This window comes from Danio rerio, chromosome 21 (assembly GCF_052040795.2).
Source record: "Danio rerio strain M-AB ecotype USA chromosome 21, GRCz13ab, whole genome shotgun sequence".
In the NCBI taxonomy this organism is placed as follows: domain Eukaryota; kingdom Metazoa; phylum Chordata; class Actinopteri; order Cypriniformes; family Danionidae; genus Danio; species Danio rerio.
The window spans coordinates 20,992,037-21,014,098 of record NC_141041.1 but is presented as its reverse complement, the minus strand read 5'-3'; the positions used below and the strand labels follow the sequence as shown (position 1 = coordinate 21,014,098).

The window sequence follows — 22,062 nt, the reverse complement described above, 5'->3', positions numbered from 1 at the left end:
CATTTTCATCGTCAAGATAAATGTCTGTTAATACTATTACATGAATATTTTCAATTATCTCAAACCACTGCTTGCGTTTCAACATTGAATCTTTAAACAAGTTCCTTTTTAAAGTCTTTTTGCATACCAAATGCATGTGTGAAATTTTAATTATTTATCAGTTTAATATTTGAAAATGTTAAAGTTAAGAGTATTTACATTCACTTACAGTGTAGTAATGTGTGAAATTTAAATTATTTATTATTCTAATATAAAATGTTTTTGAATTTAGTAATATACATTTATTTACAGTGTAGTAATGTGTGAAATTTAAATGATTTAATAATTAAAAATTGTTAAATTTAATAGAATGTACATTTATTTACAGTGTAGTAATATGTGAAATTTAAATTATTTATTGTTTTAATATTTAAAAATTTTCAGTTTAATATACCTTAATTTTCAATGTACTAATGCACAGAGTGAGATTCATGTCTCCTACAAACATCAGAAATTAATTTTCTAGTTTGTCATTTGTCAAAGCAATTCTTCCCCCCGCCCCACATTTTCCTGTCCTTATTTAAAAGTCCAAAGAGTGATGCGCTCAAAAATGGCCATCTGATTTAAATGTACTCTTCAGGAAGCTATGACTGACCACCATGGCCATTTTGCCATTTTTCCTTCCCACTGTCTTGTTTGTCTCTCTCACTGGATGGTGTCAGTTCTTTTGTTGTGTTCCCACTAGATAGTGGTTTTCAGCACTAGGCTGGTTTCACCACACTCTGGGCAAACCATTGAGCCTATTATGGCATTATCTGTGACTTAAAGATGCCCTCAGCATTTTTCATGAAGGCACAAACACTTTTTTTTTTAAAAATCACTCCCAGAATGTTATGGCATTGCTGCCAACCCGTTTCATACACTTAAAGCTATAATAGAGTCACACTACAGTTTTAGCATATGAAATGACACAAGATGATGCAACGCTGATATGATTGTTCATATATAGTATATATATTCGTTTTTACTTCATTTTGATATTTTTTTTTAAGTGAAAATTGGAGAAAGACAGTGAAAGCGAGAATGTTAGAATAACATAAGAGCTTAAAAGGATACAAATTAAAGATCAGTTAACAAAATATAAAGTCAAGCACAGTCTGTTTTTATCACTTATGCAAGTAGTTATCTATTTATAATTTTAGTAAAAAAGTCCTTCACATTTTGAAACTTGGTAACAATATCCAAACATTCAGACTTTGTTGGAGGTTCAAATTGTTGCCACTTTTCATGTCACAGCCTTGTATAACATCTTTCCAGTATGGCTAAATATCTAAGCAGCTCCAATGTACATGAAACTTGTTTTGTAAATGTTCCTCATATTTCCTTCATAGTCCCCTGTCCTTCACACAAATCTGAATACATTTTAACTTGAGGGTTATAACTAGGGCCAGACGGAATCTGTGAATATTTTTTTGCTATTTCTGCGCAAAATTTTGTAAAACATTTCTGCAGATTTATGCAAAATGATTTTAGGAGTATCATAAATAAAACTTTAATATATGAACTAAAAAGTAATACCTTTTTAACTTGTATTTAATGTTTATGATGCAAATCCAATTTGGTCCACTTTGTTTGGTAAACAAAGCAAGTCTCTCATATTATATATCTACTAAAAGATAAAAAAAGAAAATGTTACTTTACAAACTGTATTGTAAGTAAATTATATGGAAATTTTCATATTAGTCAATAATTATACTAAAATTAATTTAAAAACTGAATAATCATAAATTAAAATACATTTATACAAGTAAATAAACAGAATCATCCGTAGAAATCTGCGAAATTCTGCGCGTGCAGATTCCTTGTGGGCCTTGTTTTAACATATCTAGTAAGATTCCTCCAGCAAAAGTCTCGCCACATACCAGCACAGATAGTAGCATGTGCAGAGATATTCAAGATTGCTCCATATTTAAAATATCTTTACTTAGAGGTCATGTTTTGATCTTCTATTGGTTTTACGCATTCAAGTGATGCAAATCCATAGGTCAGAGGTCATGTTAAGACATGAAACACTGGTCAACAACTTGTTCATGAGGCGGTCATGCATGCTTTGTTCGGTACTGGAAATCATTGCGTCCTGCATCAGATTATCATTCCCTGATGCTCCCTCATGAGCCTCAATGCAATTTCCCACAATGCAGCTTATGGGGCACTTAAACAGTCAAATTGAAATTGGCAACTTATTTCATTCAGTTGCCACCTTGTCAGATCAGTGACATAAGCTGCATTTCTGTTTTCTCTCTCTCTTTCAAGAGCTGCGGGCACTGTGATTGTGGAGGAGAGATGCAGACCGGAAGCTTGTGTAATTTTCCTTCATTCGTTTGATCTAAGAGCCCAACAGCTGCTGCCAATTAGAGCATTTGCAGTTGATTAGAAGGGGAGATGGGTGGCCAAAGAGTGGACAGATTAGGTAGCGCACCCTCCGATCTCCCCCCCTCCCCTTGCTTTCTTCAGGATAATTGGCTCGGGGTGTCGCCCTGTCCAGAGGATTGTGGGTAGAGCTGACACTGTGTAAACTGTCTCCTAATCATTCCTGTTCTCTCTGTCTCTCCATCATTACTTTTGTTTTTTTGCTGCAGGGTAGAGTTGGAAAGATTTGGTTCATTGCAAGAGTCGCCAGTTTTTAAGCAGTAAAGCGCCGCTGTTTTGAGTCTCTTTTGGGTTGTAAGATTTTGCGGTTGTTTTCGGAGCATGTTGGTGGAAAGCTGTGCGATTGTAATGGGAATAGCAGAACGATCGGGCTGGTTTGGATGGGGAGATTTGAAGCTTGGACTCTGTTCGCCCAGGCTGTTTTGTGCGTACTGCAGCTGGAGGTTATGAAAGCCAGAGACGGAGCTGATTGACAGCCCATGTCTTGAAAATTTTAGGCCTGTCTGTTAAAGTATATTTTGCTTTAGTTGATTATTGGACATGTTTTTCCTCATTTCCTGTTTGACACATTTAGTTGAAGGAAACTGATAAACAGACGCCAAGTTTCGGTTGGTCTTCGTGGACACGACACTTAGAAATAGACAAAATTACCTAAAAAAAAAAAAAAAATGTTGGAAGATTTTTTTATTTATTTTTTTTTAAAGGAAAAGTTTTGAGTTTATAATTTTTAAATTATTATTTTTAAGTAAAGTTTGGCTTTTAGTATTATTAGTATTATTATTATATTTTTTTATTATGATATTGTGATTTTTTTTTTTTTTTTTTTTAATTTTTTTTTTATTAAGTAAAAGTTGGGAGATTTTTTTTAAAGGAAAAGTTGGGAGGTAAAAAAAAATTAAGGAAAATTTGAGAGATTTATTTTTTTAAAGAAAAAGTTGGGAGATTTATTTATTTATTTTATTTTTTTTTAAAGAAAGTTGGGAGATTTATTTATTTAATATTTTTTGGGAAAAAGTTGGGAGATTCTTTTAAAATTATTTTTTAAGGAAAAGTTGGATTTTTTAAAGAAAATGTTGGGAGATTAAATTAAAATTTTTTAAGGTTAAGTTGGGAGATTCTTTTTATTTATTTTATTTTCTAAGGAAAAATTGGGGATTTTTTTTTAAAGTTGTGAGATTAAAGAAATAAGAAAAAGTTTAGATTTTTTTTATTATAATTTGTAAGGAAAAGTTGAGAGATTTTTTTTTTTTTAAAGAGAACGTTGGGAAATTTATTTATTTTATTTTTTAAGGAAAAGTTGGGAGAATCTTTTAAATTAATTTTTTTAAGTAAAAGATGGGGATTTTTTTAAAGGAAAAAAAATAAGGAAAAGTTTTAATTTTTTTTTAATTATTATTTTTAAGGAAAAGTTGGGAGATTTTATTCATTTTTTCTTCAAAATATGAGAAAGAAACTTAATTGCAAAAAGTGTAAAACAAATACGCTCAAATAGGGCATAAATGTGTTTCAACAAGTGGACACGAGTGATCTGCAATTGTTATTAATATTATTTTTTTATTGTATTATTATTTGTAAAGATTTTTTCTTTTTTATTATTATCTTTAAGGAAAAGTAGTGAGATTTAATTTTTTATTAAAGTTTTATAAAGAAAAAAGTTAGATTTTTTTTTTTTATATTATTTTTTAGGAAAAGTTGGGAATTTTAAAATAAATTTTAAGGAAAAGTTGTTTTTTTTTAAAATTATTTTTTAAGGAAAAGTTGGGAGATTTTTTTTTTTTTCTTCAAAATATAAGAAAGAAACATAATTGCCAAAAGTGTAAAACATATACTCTCAAATAGGGCATAAATGTGTTTCAAAAAGTGGACACGAGTGACCTGCAATTATTATTATTATTTTATTATTTTTTTTTTTATTATTTGTCAAGATTTTTTCTTTTTTATTATTATCTTTACGGAAAAGTTGGGAGATTTAATTTTTTATTAAAGTTTTATTAGAAAAAGTTAGATTTTTTTTTCATTATTATTTTTTAAGGAAAAGTTGGTAGATTTTATTTATTTTTTTCTTCATAATATGAGAAAGAAACATAATTGCCAAAAGTATAAAACATATACGCTCAAATAGGGCATAAATGTGTTGCAAAAAGTGGACACGAGTGATCTGCAAATGGACTAATTACAAAGTAAACAACTAATCCAATTCAAATCAGAAGTAAAGTGAGCTGGTTTTAGTGACCGCACATAAATTGGTTAAAGATGCACATCTATGTAATCATTACACAACCAATCTTTTCTGAGAATTTAAGTTTCCAACCTTAATTTCTTTTTTCCTCAAAAGTGTTTTTATTGTTAGATATGAAACATGCAGTACAAATAGCTTTTATTTTTATTTTTTTTACAAACAAACATAACCTATTACACATACTACATTTAGGTTCAGTAAAAATATCTTAATAAAATTAAAATACAAATAATATATAGATATAGATGAGAAAAGAAAGAAATAAGAAAGTTCTACTCTTAAAATAGCTGAAGGGTCCATCTTCTTTAAGTGATCTGAAACTAGTTGCCCATTGAGGAAAAAACATATCAGTACAACCTCTTACAGTTTAATGTGTTTTCTAAGGTCGTGTGGTGTAAAAGTTTGAGCAAAATTTGAGCAATTTTAACCTTCTAGCTAAAAGTGTAGGCAATCACATTTATCTTTCTTTTATTAATACAAAAGGATAATAATGTAATACCAAATACTGATATTATGGCCTCGGTTTATACATAAGAATTTAATGTATTGGAGAGAATTTTAAATATTAGCTGCCAGAAGTTCTTTAATTTTGAACACAACCGTCCAAAATTATTCGTAGTGTAGCTGGCTTAATAATAGATCGGCCACAATTAGGATCTAAATTACCATTAAAGGAATCTTTGTGGCCAATTATTTATAAAGAAATCATAATGTTTTGGACCTTTGAAATTATTTAACTGGACAATGTATATGTTTGATAAATAAAACCCAAGGCTGTTTTTAATGACTTTAAGGAGTCTTTCATATTTTTTGTAATTGTGATTTTTTATCTTTAATAAGTAATATGTTGGATTGCTTAATCTCTATTAAAAAATTAAGTTTACATACAAAAATATAAATATTAGTTACTTTATGAAAAATGACCACAGTTGCATATCTTTTTACCTCAAAATAGTGTAAACAACTTGAAACACTGGAAAAGTGGAACATGCTTTTACACTGGTTTAAAGTGCATATCACTTCCTGTGTCTTTCTTAAGCCTGTTGGCTGTGATCTTCTGTGTTTTACAGTGAAGTCGTAAAGCGGCCCACCTGCCCTGAGGGTCCACTCGTCTTCCTCAAGCCATTTCCCCAGAGCTCATGCACTTTACTGCTTTTGGCATTAAAAAGATAGCTTCAGCCACTGCTTATTTCCTTCTCTCTTAACCTTTTGCAAACAGCCTGACCTCGACCCTAAAGCGCTTCACTTAACAGTGTTCAAAAGAATGGCTGCACGCACTGTATGGAGAGTCACTCAGCGCTGCTGGAAAGCGTTCTGTTTGGGTGCCGTGTGTATCAGGCGATGTAAAGGATCATGTGGTCTGTATTGTTTGTATCTGTGTTTTTAGGTTTGGAATCCACCCTGTGGCTGGTCGAATGCCGGGCCAGCTGAATGTACTGCTGGCTGAAGCTGGTGTGCCATATGATGTTGTGCTGGAGATGGATGAGATCAATGAAGACTTCCCTGGTATGGTGTATATTTTGCTTTTGTTTAGTGTTTTTGGCCTTTGTTTGTGGGATAAAAAAATCAATGATCATGCTCTTTAACTGTTTTTCAGAAACTGATCTGGTTTTGGTCATTGGAGCTAATGATACAGTGAATTCTGCAGCCCAAGAAGACCCTAACTCCATCATTGCTGGCATGCCTGTTTTGGAGGTCTGGAAGTCCAAGCAGGTAAGCTTTTTAGTAGTTGTTGGGGTCTAAAGAGTCAAAATTAAATTGATCAAAATACTTAGTTAGCAAATAAATTAAAGGTGCTGTATACAAGTTTTTGACTCTTCTAACGCACAAAAATACCATAATAAGTTTGCAGATATTTGAAAAACAAGCCAAGTGAAAATAATTATCTGAAAAACAATGCTGAAGTCGGGTGTTTTGCTTTAAAAATGTGTTTTCCATGCCAGAACAATGTCTTTGTTTTGGTAATTTTGGTAATCTATTTGTTAATCAGTCAATTATATTGCAGAACCCAGGTTGTCTTAGTGGAAAACCGCATAATTCATTCATTCATTCATTCAGGAAGGCTCTCAAAGTATGCATCCGTGACTGAAATTCCACATACCGTTATTAATTATCAAATAATAAAAATATTACAAACGTAAACATTAGGTGAGCAGGTTACATTGTTGTCCTGTGTCCTAACAACACGCTTCGTGACAAGATCTGCAGCGATGAGCAATTTGGCTGTTTACACCAGTCGAAGCACGACAGAAATTTAAAGACAGCCATTCAGAAGCACAGAATATGCATTCACTCATGAAATGAGAAGGTTTAAACTCTTTAATACATGTTAACACTCTTCAACATTATTAAATGTAGATGCTGAATCAATTGCCTGTGTGTAGTTCTAAAATTCAATTTCATACGGTATATTTTATTTTCAAGATCTGAGGTGAACTATCTGCTGCTGCTTTCAGTAGTATGGCAATAAATGTTATGTAAAATGGCATTCAATATCATATTATTTGCATTTAACACTGAATAAAGCAAATGAGGTTTACCTGAGGTGATCATTGTCTTAGTTTTCTGTTGTTCACCTCTGAGAAATAAAGCCATTTCTAAAATATCAGTTCAAGGTGTTGGTTAGGACAAAAACTTAGTCTAATATGGAAAATATTATTTCTATTGGGTGCTGTTGCTTTTATTTAGAGCAGTTTAAATCACCCGCTCCATTTCACAATCTGGCAACCTGCACTTGCGTTTGCTTTGATCCAGGGGTGAAATACCTAGTTCAACCACTGGGTGTCCAACTTACTTACTGCACCTTTAATGAGGATTTTAAAAGATGAAATTGCTGTTCATTCAAACTCCAATCAAATCAAAATGTTCAGAGAAAATATTATTTTCTAAGCAATGTTTTTGGGGATCAAAAAGTTGACAATAAGTGGAAAATCCTGCGAATCAAGAGTTACTGCAAGTAATGCAGAAAACTAATGACCACCAGTAACCTCTACCATTATCAGAGTAAATAGTTTTAAATTATATAAAATCTGAAAATAATGTAAAAAATAGAATTATATTGTGAAAAAAGTTCCAATAATGCCATATTTTCTAATTCAGTTAGTAAAAAAAAATCAACAAATAGGATATATATATATATATATATATATATATATATATATATATATATATATATATATATATATACATATATATATACATACATACAACAAAACTATTTCATTAAAAATATTATACACATAGATTTTCTATAACAAATAACCCCTAAATTTGCCCGTTCAGAGCAAATAAAGTTAAATATGTATTAAACTAACTATATACAGTGGAAGACTTCTGGAAAATTAAGGATTTTAATTTGTACAAATATTATATATATATATATATATATATATATATATATATATATATATATATATATATATATATATATATATATATATATATATGCAGTCTTGTTGAGCATAAAAAAATACTTACCAAACCCAATATTTTGAACCATGGTGAACATGACATATTCTTATACTCCATATAAATTAGACTTTTACGGCATGAGTGGAATAAAAGCCAGGACAGCAAGCATTACCTTCAGGCCTTATAATACAGACCATCCCTCATTCATTCTCCCACCCAGAGCGATATGAAAATCTCCATCCCATCCCCGCAGCTGCTTCCCACTGTAACCACAATCAGTCCAGGTGTATCTCCAGCAAGCCAACCTCACGCTGCTTTCATTAGCTCTGACTCGCTTCTTCTGGAATGATGACATTTCAGTGCATCCAACCCATACTTTCCCTAAAATGTGGAGCTGGTCTGCCTCACCACATGACAGGCCCATTGCGGCCAGACCTTCTCTTGGGAAATCACTACTAGTACTGGGGCTTGACGTTTGCGAATACATTGTCCGTCTCCCACGAGTAATTGCACGTAGCTTCTTAACCTGTTCCATAATTCCAGATGGGATTTACAAAACCTAGAGCTTAAATCAAAGCCTTCCTTATTTAAATGTGTAAAACAAGCCTCAATAAGAGAACCCAAACAACTTTGTACACTCTCGATGACATGATAGCGTGGCAAAATGCGAAGTTTTCCTGTCGATTGTCTCCGTTGGTTTTGTTATCGTCAATCTTGCGCTACATCCACCCGTCCTGATTGCTCCCAGCCTTGTTAGAGACCTTCATGTGTAACCTCATTCCCAAATGAAACCAGCTGCCCTATGAATAATTGAACAAAAGGATGTTGTCCTGTCCTGGGGGATGCGGGGCCTGGGTAAAGTGGTCACGTGACTCTGAGAGGCGCTGTCCCGGTCACCTGACTGGCACTGAACATCTGCAGGGCTTTTGAGGGACAGATGATGACATGAAAAGGATCCGTCTGCTGATTTTTGAATTCGTATGATGAGGGTCACATTGTTCTAAATATCTTTCAGTGTATTGAATAACACTAAAGTTAGACCAGCGGCAAGGGCTCTCCTCTCTGGTTTTACTTATTCAATTACCAAGTGTTCCTCCTTTCCCAAACAGATGCTCCCAATCAAAGCGCTACTCTCGACGATTTTCCCAGAAACTTCTCAGCCTAAAAACTGGTGTTTGAGACACTAATGACTCTTAATTTTGCAAATGGCACATACTTAAATAACCATTACACGTTGGAAGCTTGGACTCTTTTGGCGCCCTCTTGTACAAATCCTAAAGCCATTCTCCACCACTTCCCATGCAGGTGCATCCATTTGGAGAAGTAATGTTGAAACGCCAAAAATAACGAGGAAAAAGCCACTGAACATTTCAATGTAAACATTCACTGGATTTTTTAATATATACATTTTCCTTATTTCTTTAAATGTATAATCACTTAATTTATTCACCCTTAGGCAATCGAAGACATTTTCATCTTTAGTACAACATTAAAGAACAATTTTAGCTGAAACCATAGTCCTTGGGGATTCCTCAAATCCATGTGAAATGGCTCCAAGCACTTCGAGTCAACGAAAAATAAAACACATGCTGGCAAAATAAAGTTAATACATGTGACCCCTGACGATACATTGAGGTCTTGTGGAGCAAAAAGATTGGTCTATGCAAGATAATTTACATTTAACATGAATCCACAGCATCTGCAAACACCCTTGAGCAAGTGTTTCAAATAATGTAGTCACACAACCAGATCAATTCACTTAAAACCTCAAAGTATCAAGAGCATCTGTATTAATATCGCTTGCCTGCTAGTGGAGTTTTGGCTTACAAAACATCCAACCCTAATGGCTGTTTTTAAAGCACTTTGAAACATCTACACTACCTGATAAGAGTCTTGCTGTTGATCCCAGTTGTAAGAGCAACAAATAATAACTTGACTTCTAGTTGATCATTTGGAAAAGTGGCAGAAGGTCTATTTTTCCAATGAATCATCTGTTGAACTGCATCACAATCGTCTCAAATACTGTAGAAGACCTATTTCAACCCGGATGGATCCAAGGTCTTTACAGAAATCAGTCAAGTTTGGTAAAGGAAAAATTATGCTTTGGAGTCACATTCAGTATGGGGGCATGTGAGAGATCTGGAGAGAGGATGGCAACATCAACAGCCTGAGGTATCTAAACCTTTGTGCTACCCATTTTATTACAACCATCAAGGTATGATCATATTTTTAAAAAATAAAATAAGAGTAATCCTAGAGGCGTTTGCCTTTTATTTAAGCCACCTCTGAAATCAAATGATCAACTAGAACTCAAGTTGTTATTTGTTTTTCCTAAACGTTAGATAAGTGACAAGACTTTTGTCAGGTTGCATATTTTTTTTTTTTAGCATTTTGCCTATGTGGTTTTTAAGGCTACTGATACATTGCAACTTAACTGTTACCTCACACCACATTTTTTTATATTCTGCTGAAAAGTCATCACCTATGTCTATGATTTGTGTGGGTTATGTTTTAATTTTCGGGTAAACTGTACCAATCTTTTTGTCACAAAAAGACCAAATGCATTAACCTCTTCCTTCATCCCTTCAGGTCGTCGTGATGAAAAGATCTTTGGGAGTTGGATATGCCGCTGTGGACAACCCTATCTTCTACAAACCAAACACATCTATGCTTTTGGGTGATGCCAAGAAGACTTGTGATGCTCTGTCTGCCAAGGTCCGCGAGGGCTAAAGAGGAAAGACAAGATCTGACCTTGCTTTGCACCAGATGAGTCACAGAGATGAGGAGATCGAACAAACCCAATAAACCCTTAGATAATAAATTAGCACAAATAGAATTAAGCTCTTAATGACACACACTATGGCCGTTTTGATTTATTTAGCCATAGAAATAGGAAGTTTATTCAGTATTTCCAGGATTTTTATTTTTGTTCTTCTTTAAACACTTTTTAGGTCCCATTTCAATCGAGTTAAAAGGAAAAAAGCATTACAGCATTATCACATTGCATCAAAGCATGACATTGATTAGCATTATTAAATGAAGCTAAGCTAATTTTTGTATTATAAATACAGTTTTTATGTTTTTAGCATTATCATATATTAATTTTCTCAACTTCAAACTGTATGCTTTTTTCCCTTTTTCTTGCTTATTGTTAATTTCCTGCAAACTTACCATGTGCATTAAGTGACCAGCTGATGGTATAGTGTGTTGTTCCAAGTGAGGAATTACCCCTGCAGCTTCAGAGGACCATTTGCAAACAATGCAAATTTTCTCTTAAGAGCTCAAAGCGTTGAAGGATCGCTGCTGAAATGAAGTACAGTCCTAGCTAATTTCCCTGAAGATTTAAACACCGAATCCCAAACACCTGTGGCTCCTCCATAAGACAAGATTTGTATTTCCCAACCACTCGTAATTTAATTAAATGTCACTGTAGTGGTGAGGTTAGCATGAGTAGTTACTGTATTTCTGCCCTGTTGTGCTCCCAAATTAGTTCCCAGCAGTAATCCTCTACAGTGTTTGACAGGGAGTGGAACAGATGTACTGTACTTTACCCACCGGGACCTAAAGGAATAGATCTTGCGAGATACAGGAACCAAGACAGACCATTACAACGACCCTACCTCTCCATAGTTTCAACTCGACCAAAACAATCCCTCACCTCTCTGATCTCACACTCCTCTGCTAATATTTGTCTCTAAGCTGGCCTATATTTGGGTGCGTAGTTTGTTCCTAAGTGTAGACTGGATGTAGGAAGTTACATCGCAAATAAGCTGCAATTATTTTGCTGAAAATCACCAGGAATATTTTATGTAAAAAGAAGTAAGGGAATCAATTGTCGGAAGGAGCAAGAAGTATTTATCGAACACTGTTTTGGTTAATACGGCGTGTGCATTCCATCCTGCTCTCTTCAGGATATGTCATGTACACAGGTTCACATAGAAATGATTCTTTGATAACAGCTTTGCAATACATGGGAGGGAAAAAGGCAAGTCTCCAGATGTTTCATTGTGCCATGGTGAGGAATTAATGTCATACTGTGAAATGTTTTTTTTCTCTCCACTGTACCACAGAACATCCCTCTTAATAAACATCCTGATAAGAGAACCGATGGCACGAACATTCATTTATTTCACAATATTGCATGTCTTCAGTGTTGCGGGCACCACAATACCTAAATTGGGCTGTTGAAGAAGCCACTTGGATCTTCTGATGAGCGAATATCTGCGCACAAGTGACAGTGATTACCCATTGTCAGTTTTGAGGTTTTTCGAGTTAAGGGTGGAGATATTTTGTCTGATCTTGAGCCCATGTGGGTCCTTTCGCCTTCTCAACAAGTGGCACTCAGACATGATGGTATCTTCACGCACCTTCTCTGAATCTTCCTTAAGAGGTGAGGGATCGTTGGCAAAGTGCTTCAAAGAGGCTTTAAGCAAGCTTTCGTGTGTTTATTTTGAGTCAAAATATGGGACTTTTTTGACGTTGGGAGGAAAACACGTTCCAGCCATTACTAGTTGATTCATTGTATTTTGGTTCTTCATGTCTGGTCCGTCTATCAGTTTTTATATGCTTTATCTCTCTTAATTCCAGCCTTTCCAATGTCCCACAGGGTCTTGTAGATGTTTGTGGTCATGCTAATGAAAGTGCCTGATGTTGCTGCTTGTTCTCTGCAACCGTGCTGAAAGCGTTTTAAATTGGTCTGCGTGACTGTTTCATTACCCTAGGAGTTATCTCCAGTCCTGCAAGTGCTGAAAAACACCAGATGAAATATGATTGGAGCTAGTTAGACACACTGTGTTCCTTCACCACAAATGTGACAATAATTGTGTGGTTTGTCTCAGTGATGCCAAAGGATGTGGCTTTTTTTTCTTCCCCCGTCTGGACTATTTTGCTCCATCTAGACTCTTGGAGATGATTCTAGATGCTCTCTTCCATTAATAACCTACAGCTTTCTTAAACAACTGAAACTGTCCCGATAATTGGCATTTATTTCTGTTTAGTATGCATTGAAAGCTTCTTGCAAAATGTAGTGGCCTGTATATTTTTAGAGCCAAAACGATTTGACTTGATGTCTGAATAAAAAAAAAAAAAAACGTTCCCTAGCCAGTTAAAGTCATTTTGAATGCTTGATGGCCTAATTTATGGGTACCCAAACGTAGTCTTGCAAGGCCAGTGCCCTGCATAGTTTAGCTTTAACTTCCTTCAAACACACCTGTCTGGAAGTTACCAGTACACCCAGAAAGAGCTTGATTTGCTGGAACTACTCATCGGCCCTCAGTAACCAAGTTTCCACTCTTTTGCTTCATTAAAGACTTCACTTCAAGGAGGTACAAGAAACATTTTTAGTTTCAGGCCATACAGAAATTAAAGCATCATACAAATGCAGATTTGTCAGCTGCACATGAATCATATGAATCTTCTGTTGCACCACATAACAAAGGAGCTCCATTAGATTGAGATGTGACATGGTTAACGTGTGCTTGTTATTAAAGAGATCAGACTACATATCCTTGCCTGTGGTGTTGACCTCATCTGTTCCACCATGGATTAGGGAGAAAATAGTCGTTTTGTATGCATACCACTTAAGACATTCACTCCATATTTACTTTTGTAATTTTAAGTGCAAATATGTTTCAAAAAACGGACAAATTAACAAAATAAAGAAGTGTGGTCAAAATGGAGCAATACCATGCCTGATATCTAAATATTATTACTTTTATTTTAATAGATTTTTTTTGTGCTGCTGTGTGTGCAATAAGTAATATGTATGCACATTCTTGACCAGCATAGGCACATATCACATGCTTTCAGACCTGGGAAGTAACGAAGTACAAACTTCAACAACTTTTTACTTGCATTTCATGTGTTTGGTGGGACGATATACATGATTTTTTTTTTGTCATTGCGCAATTCGAGCACCTTTTTGATGCAATCAATCTATTTTCTATCACATACCTTAGACAAGGCTTGGATGACTGTAGATGAGACAGAGGGAGCTGCCCTGTTTACATGTTAATAAAACACATTTTGCTCAATCAGATCACAGGTAAACGAGGGAGGCACATTCCAGTTCAAAAATATACCATACAAATGCTTAAGCCTCTTGTCCACTTCTGATCATACTTTCACAGGCTTTGTCTGGTTTTTCAATCTAATAACGTAACAAAACAAAAAAAGAGCTTTTTGATAAAGATTTGTACATTTAGCACTAAAACAGTACTTTTACAAGAGTCATTTTAAACATGAGTATCTGTACTTCTACTTGAGTAAAGGATGTATGTACTCTTGCCATCTCTGCTAAACTGAACCATGACTTTATACCAGCTTTTAGGTGTTCAGTGGTGGTGTTCGGAAATGAGGCAACAATGCACCTTAACATACCTCCTTTTCAGACCAGCATGCCCATGGGTGCACAAATATGCACAAATGCATTTGCTATTTAAACAATGTGGTGCAGGACGTGAAAAAGATACTTGTACCAGGTTGAAACTTGCAAAAAAAACTTTCATTGTGACGCAAAAACCAGTGCCATCTGAATTTATTTTCTAAAATGAGTATTTTTTCTCAGCCTACTATTTATGTTCAGTTATTTCATATTAAAGGCAATACATATAACCTATACTATGTCATAAAAGTAAAATTACTTAACCTACAAATAGAAACCAGTCAAAAATTCTCATTTTAGAAAAAAAAATTCTAATGGCACTTAAAGGTTTTTGCATCTTAACTTTTCAATTGCACTATTACACCAACAACATTAACCTGCAAGGATTGATACAAATCAAGCTTTTATATTTATAACCATTTTTACCCTTTCCAACTTCAGTAAGTGCTGCAGAAAAAGTAAAAACTTATCAGGTAACCTTTAGCCAATGTTCTGTGTTCCAATTTTGGCATGTCAGAATCGCATGTACAGTATGCTGCTGTGGCTCATCTGCTATAAGGTTAGGAGTGTGTCTTGTGCACAAAGATGCTGTTCAGTAGACCTTAGCTGTAATGAGTCATTATTTGAGTTACTATTGCCCTTCTATCTGCTTAACCCAGTCTGGCCATTCCCATCAATGATTTTTACCCACATTTCAGACGCTCTTGATATTTAACGCGTTCCAAAGTTTATGAAATCCTCAGACCATCTCATTTGGCACCAACAGCTATTCACACTTTCATCTGCACCAGATCATCTTAACCATATCTACATGCTCACATGAGAGTTGCTGCTATCTTATTGGCTGTTTAGATATTTGCATTGACAAAAACTTGAACAGGTGTACTTATAAAGAGTCAGGTAAATGTATATTACTTTTAGTGCATCATGTGGTTACACCCTTGATTAGGAACACCTCTTTTTAAGCCACAATTTTTATCCTAAAATAATAGCAGTAATAGATGATTGCCTTAGTGAGCACCACAAAAAAAGCTTCATGTCTGCACAGAATCATCTTGTTTGTATAGTGGCATCTCATCTTAATCCCCAAAGGAAACTGTGACTTCAGATTAAAGGGATGCGTAACAGTTGATCATCTCCCTATACACTCGGAATCAAGCCCACCTGTTCCACCTGTTTGACTCTTTTAACAGTTTAAGTACACAGAGCACCAGATGCAGCGCATGCAAATCCCTTTCATCATCCGGCCGGCCGAACATTACTCTGATTTAAAGCACACAAACAGTATCTCCAAACTTGCAGCGCAGACGCTCTTAAAAGCATTCGTCCGAGCCATTTCACTCTTAAAATAAAGATAAACGTTGACAATGTACAACCCTCATCGGACCGCATCCTCGCTATTAGGCCTGACATTTTAGAAACACAAACAGTTCAAGTGTCCTTTTAAGATACTTTTATTGTCTAAATTCCCTGAACGTGAAGCTTTGGTTAAAATGGAGCGGTTAATGTCAAAGACGTTGAGTTTTTTTTTCTGCTTTTGAGGTTTTGCAGGGGAGTTCTGGCCTGCTGTACAGAGGGAGCTTTTAGTAAACAGCACACAGTATTTGGCAGCGCTGTTATCAGCAATAGGGTGAATCTGAGATTGTATACAAGAAGTGGAGAGGATATTACATGTTACTATGCATGTTCTTCAGTTTGTCGTCTGATAGCAGGTCGTCATTTTAATAGCAGTCGGTTTTATTGATGTAAATGCTTTGTACTTATTCCATACTGTGGATGTGTAAAGATAACAAACGCAAAGGTGCTATAAGGACGGATTCTTTCTTTCTTTTTTTTTTCCTGCTTGGCGTCTAAAAGTAATATAGCACTGATAGTGAAACATTAGATCTTTGAGATGCAAGATTTTTTCCAATAAAGCAGATTTGTAATAGATAATTTCAAGCCCACATAAACGCAGAAATACTGCTGTTATGAAAAGACAGCAAAAATTACTAATTAAATAACAGTAAAATGTAAAAGTTGATCTAAAATATTTATAAAAATGTCATTTATTATGGTAATGCAAAAAAATGTATCTGAATTTTTATTACTTCAGTTATTAGTCGCAATTTTAGTCACTACAAAAGAGGTGGTCCACTACGATATCATATTTTAAACTTTAATTGGTGTGTAATTTAGATGTGTGAACATAAACAACATCTCTGAATGTAATGCGCTCAAAGTTCAATGTGAAAAGAGACATTGGCTTTTACAGAGTTAGCTTAGTAAAACCTATACAGTGAACAAAATTTGGGGACTACAAAAAATCCATCCGGGCTAGTGAGATCACAAACGCTTCTATTTCCACAGGGCTTGTTGTGTTTCTGTATATGGGCTTCCAACGGAGAGACACAAAAAGAGAAGTGCTTACAGTTTCATTTTTATTGTTCCAGAGAATTATATATATATATATATATATATATATATATATATATATATATATATATATATATATATATATATATATATATACATACAGCTCTAGCATTTGACAAAGGACAGCTTCCAGAATTTCTCCCAGTTCAGTGCTGTATTCAGCTAAAACTCCTCGAAGAAAGAGCAGCTTCAACCATAATAGACAAAGCTGTGAATTGTGAGCTGCCTCAGAGGAACTAGGACATATGACAGTTGTTTTCATGTTAGTTGAGTAGTATGAAATCAAAGTAAGCCTTAAACACTCTCTGGACCACCCATTTATATATTAAGAAAATTTTAAAGTTGATTTTAAAATATTTGTAAAAATGTTATTTATTTCACTAATGCCAAAAATTCATCTTAAATTTGTATGCTTCCGTTTTTAATTGCTATTTTAGTCACAACAAAACACAATAATAAAAGCAGGCCTGGATGAAATGTTTTTAGAGAGCATGTTTTGATGAATGGTGATCTGAAAAGCACTGATTTGAAATAGACATTTTTGGTAACACTTTATATTAACTACACACTATGAATCATTTATAAAGCAAACAATGAATTCATTGTTTATTAAACATTAACTCTACATTAATAGACGTTAGTAAGCATTTTATACTGCTTCTACAAATGCTGAATTCTTGGCTTACAAACAGATTTATAATGTGCTTAATTGTGCTTTCATACTTTAATGACTTATTGTTCAGTACTAAGATAAGTATTACATTATTTACAAACCAGTTATTCAAGAGTAGTTGGTTGTTTTTTAAAATCATTCAGAATGAGTAAGTAAATGACTAATAAACTATTCAAATTAACATTTATAATTCTTATAATTCAGGCATATACTAATAGTTAATCTCTATGTTAATAAATGCTTTATGAACTCAACTTCATCCAGTTGTTTGACCTAATCTAAAGTGAGGGCTATTTATGCTTTACAAATCCCTGATAAATGACAAATAAAGGCTCAGTTCTATTCTAAACAGGAAAAAAGTACATAAGCAACATTATTTGTTCAAAGATACATAAATTAAACTACTTCGAATAAAAAATAATCTTTGCAACCTTATCTAAAATAAAATCACTGTACAGTTTAAATATTGCATCTTATTATATAGTTTAATTATTATATTGTTGTTTTTTATGTAATTTGATGCCATATTTTGACACTGTTATTCAGTAATGTTTAAACTTTACAGTAATTTTACTTTTTAGATAAGATTGCAAAAAATATTGTTCATTTGATACTAAGCTTTTAACTGTCATTTACAAGGCATTTATAAAGCATAAATAGTCTTCACTTTGTCACAAATCTGCATGAAGTTGAGTTAATAAAGCGTTTATTAACATACATAGCAACTATTACTATGCCTGAATAATAAGATATAAAAACGTTGATTTTAAAAGATTATTAATCATTTACTAACTCATTCTGAACTTAAACTGAACTGAGTCTTAAAAACCACCAAGTACTCTTAAATACAAAATGGTTTGTAAATAATGAAATACTTAATTTAGTAATGAAAAATAAATCATTAACAGTATGAAAGTACAATTATTAAGCACATTGGAAAAGTGTTTGTAAATCAAGAATAGAGCATTGGCAGCTGCTGTCATAAACTGCTTACTAACTATTATTAATCTAGAGGTAATGCTTAACAAATAATTAATTCACTAGATGCTAATGCTTAGTAAATGATTCATAGTGTGTATTATAAAGTGTTACCACATTTTTGTATCAATCTAGAGGGTCACTTGATCCCTGTTATTTTTATTACTGTAAAAAAGAAACAAACAAAAGAACAGCAGTGTATTAATATATCTGGGTTTATGTACTCTAGATAGCTGCATATAGCCGGATGTTCACAGCTGCAGTGCTTTGTTGTCTGTAAAGTTTAGATTAGGAGTAATAGCCTATTGGTGGCTAATGCCTAACGTCAAAGCCTAATGTTCAGGCTGTGAATCTCCTGGTCTTTAAAGTGTGTTTGTGCAGTATTGGCCAGGGACAAAATATTTACTCCAGTAAAGTCTGGGTTGTTTTAATATTGGAGTCACAATGTGATATTCAAGCAGAGAAGCATCCATGACTGACCTTCACACAAACCTCAGACACGTCTATGCCACTACCATAAATGCAGTGTTTTGTGTTTTTTTTCCCTCTGAACTGTAGCCTGCGAATGTCACTGAATTTACGAGCTGAAGTTTGTGAGAACAGCCGGATGATATTTTGAGTCATCACCAGCAGGCAGTGCTGTTTCAGAGCTGTAACTCTATCTGTTTACTTCAGGGTCTTAGAGTACTGTATATCTCTCTTAGTCATAATGTTTGCTTTATGCATATTTATTTATTTATTTACTTAATACACTTACAAAATATATTTGTTTTGTGATATACCTGCTTAAAACTATGCCCTAAGATGGTTAGCTGTGTTTTAATCAATTCTGGCTTGTTCAAGATGCTTATCATACGTTTCATTGAAGCTATTATTATTATTATTATTATTATTATTGTTATTGTTATTATTAATGATTTATATATTCATTCATTCAGTTATATTCTTTTTGGCTTAGTCCCTTTAGTAATCTGGGGTCGCCACAGCGGAATGAACTGCCAGCTTATCCAGCATATGTTTTCCACTATGGATACCCGTCCAGCTGCAACCCATCACTGGGAAACATCCATACACACTCATTTACACACATACACTACAGACAATTTAGCTTACCAACTTACCTATACCGCATGTATTTGGACTGTGGGGGAAACTGGAGCACCCGGAGGTTTTATTTATATATATATATATATATATATATATATATATATATATATATATATATATGCTTATTTATGATAGTTCTTAGTTTGTTGAAGGTGATTTTAAATTGGCACAAGTTATTAACTAGTAGACCTTGGACCAACTCACCTTGAGATTAACAGCTGATGTCTAGTTTGAAACAAACACTTTATCATAGACTTGATTTCAATGCTGCTGGAATTATATCAAATTGCTGTATGAATGTTTTTCTTTGTTGCTCAAAATTGTTTGTTTGTTTGTTTGTTTAACATCAGCTCTGGTAGCTCAAACCTGCTCAGAAACAGGCTTATTTCATATAAAGAGCATTAGATTGGGCCTTTTCAAGCAAAGGTAATGCTAAAAGTATGTAGCGAATTATGATTTTTTTAAATTACAGTAGCAGTTATATACACTTGGAAAATAGTAAAATTGTTTAAAGAAATCATATACAGTTGAAGTCAGAATTATTAGCCTCCCTGAATTATTTGCCCCCGTAAAGTTTTCCCTGTTTTCTGTTTAACAGAGAGATTTTTTTCAGCACATTTTTAAACATAATAGTTTTATTAACTCATTTCTAATAACTGAATTATTTTATATTTGCCATGATGACAGTAAATAATATTTTACTAGATTTTTTTCAAAACGCTTCTATACTTGCTATATAGCTTAAAGTGACATTTAAAGGCGTAACTAGGTTAATTAGGTTAACTAGGCAGGTTAGGGTAATTAAGCAAGTTATTGTATAATGATGGTTTGTTCTGTAGACTATCAAAAAAAATTAACCTGAAGGGGCTAATAACTTTGCCCTTTAAACTGGTGTTTAAAAATTTAAAACTGCTTTTATTCTAGTCAAAATAAAACAAACAAGACTTTCTCCAGAAGAATAAACATATCAGTCATACTGTGAAAATGTCCTTGCTCCGGTAAACATCATTTGGGAAATATAAAAAAAAGAGAGAAGAAAAAAAAATCAAAGCGGGCTAATAATTCTGACTTCAACTTTATATAGTTTTAAAATATATATATAAATAAAACTTATTCAATCTGCACTCAAAATAAAAGTATAAAGACTCTCATGGGGCGGATCTCCCCAAGGGGTTCAAAGAGAACATTTATCAATATAGACTTTTTAAATGCGCAAACAGACTATTTTAAGGTACCAGCTTTAGTACAATTTGTGCAATTAAAGACGTGTACAGTATTCTATATTAATGCAGTAATAATGCATAATTATGCAGTCAAGCACATGTTTTGACAACTAATATTACGATGATGCTTTGCAAAAGCTTCAGACACCTTTACTGATATCAAAATGCTTTTCTGATGCAAAATTAATTTAAACAGCCAGTTATTCCCTACCCATAAAGAAACTTAAATGGGCCTAGGCTACTATAATAAAGAAATTCTGCTCTAAATGTAAAACTAAATGAATTACTTAATACTCTTGACACGTTAAAGTGTAAAGCCTGCAGCTCTCAACAAATGTGGAAAGTTACTGCATATCATGTTTAACAAACCGTTTCCTATGAATTTTATGTAATTTTGCTCACATGGAGAATTGACTATTAATCAGTAATTAAATATAAATATTATCCAGATGATGTCATTACGCTGCTTTGAGGTCAGCAAATTATTGCAATGCTGATCATGATTACGAGGATTGGTAGATCAGTCCTTCACAACACATTCAGAGATCTCAGATCAGTTCATCCAGACATTTATCTGAATTGTGAACTTGTTTGACAAGAACAGAACCAAATTAGCCAGTGATCAGTTATCAAGACTAAAACACTAAAATCTGTAAAATCGTCTTAGATCATTTAAGCAAGGTACAAAGAATAGACCCCAGGTCTGTTTAGTGTTTTTATGTTTTGCTTTGAATTTTTCCTCCATTCCTCCATTGATAGTTGCAATTCATAACTTCTAAAATTATAGATATTATATTTCTTAATTGCAAAAAAAAAAAACTGTATATATTAGACTTTCCTAGATCACAAAAAGGGGTCCATCTTCTACACGTCACATTTCAGAAAAAATAATAGACGTCCTAAGCATTGTTGTTTCAGTAGTTGAGAAGCCCTGTGACTTCATTTCTGCTTGATATGGCAGATGTACTGTCAGTGATACAATCCAAGCATGTCTGTGTTGACAGAACAAATCCACCATCTATGTGCTTTTAAACCCAAAACAGAAGGGTTTAACTGTTTTCAATGTCAAGCATCATGTACAGCACATCATGATGAAAACTAATAGGGCAATTCATAAATACCATTGAACATTATAGTCATCATAGGCTGTTTTAGAAGTTTGGCAAAGATGTGAGGGAACACAAGCTCGGCATGTTTTTTTATTTTTTTTTGTTTCCTAACATAC

At 33.7% G+C, this 22,062-nt stretch overlaps 1 protein-coding gene across 2 annotated transcripts in view; it reads left to right on the top strand.

The window, feature by feature from the left end:
• nnt (nicotinamide nucleotide transhydrogenase) overlaps positions 1-12,163 on the top strand; it is a 64,309-nt gene extending 52,146 nt beyond the window's left edge. For both annotated transcript variants that reach the window (XM_087299474.1, NM_214756.1), the window contains exons 20-22: positions 6,036-6,154; positions 6,246-6,361; positions 10,649-12,163. In XM_087299474.1, the coding sequence (XP_087155600.1) occupies positions 6,036-6,154; positions 6,246-6,361; positions 10,649-10,789 (376 nt within the window). In that variant the 3' untranslated portion in view covers positions 10,790-12,163. The remainder of the gene's footprint in view (positions 1-6,035; positions 6,155-6,245; positions 6,362-10,648) is intronic.
• The last annotated feature ends 9,899 nt before the right edge of the window (positions 12,164-22,062 follow it).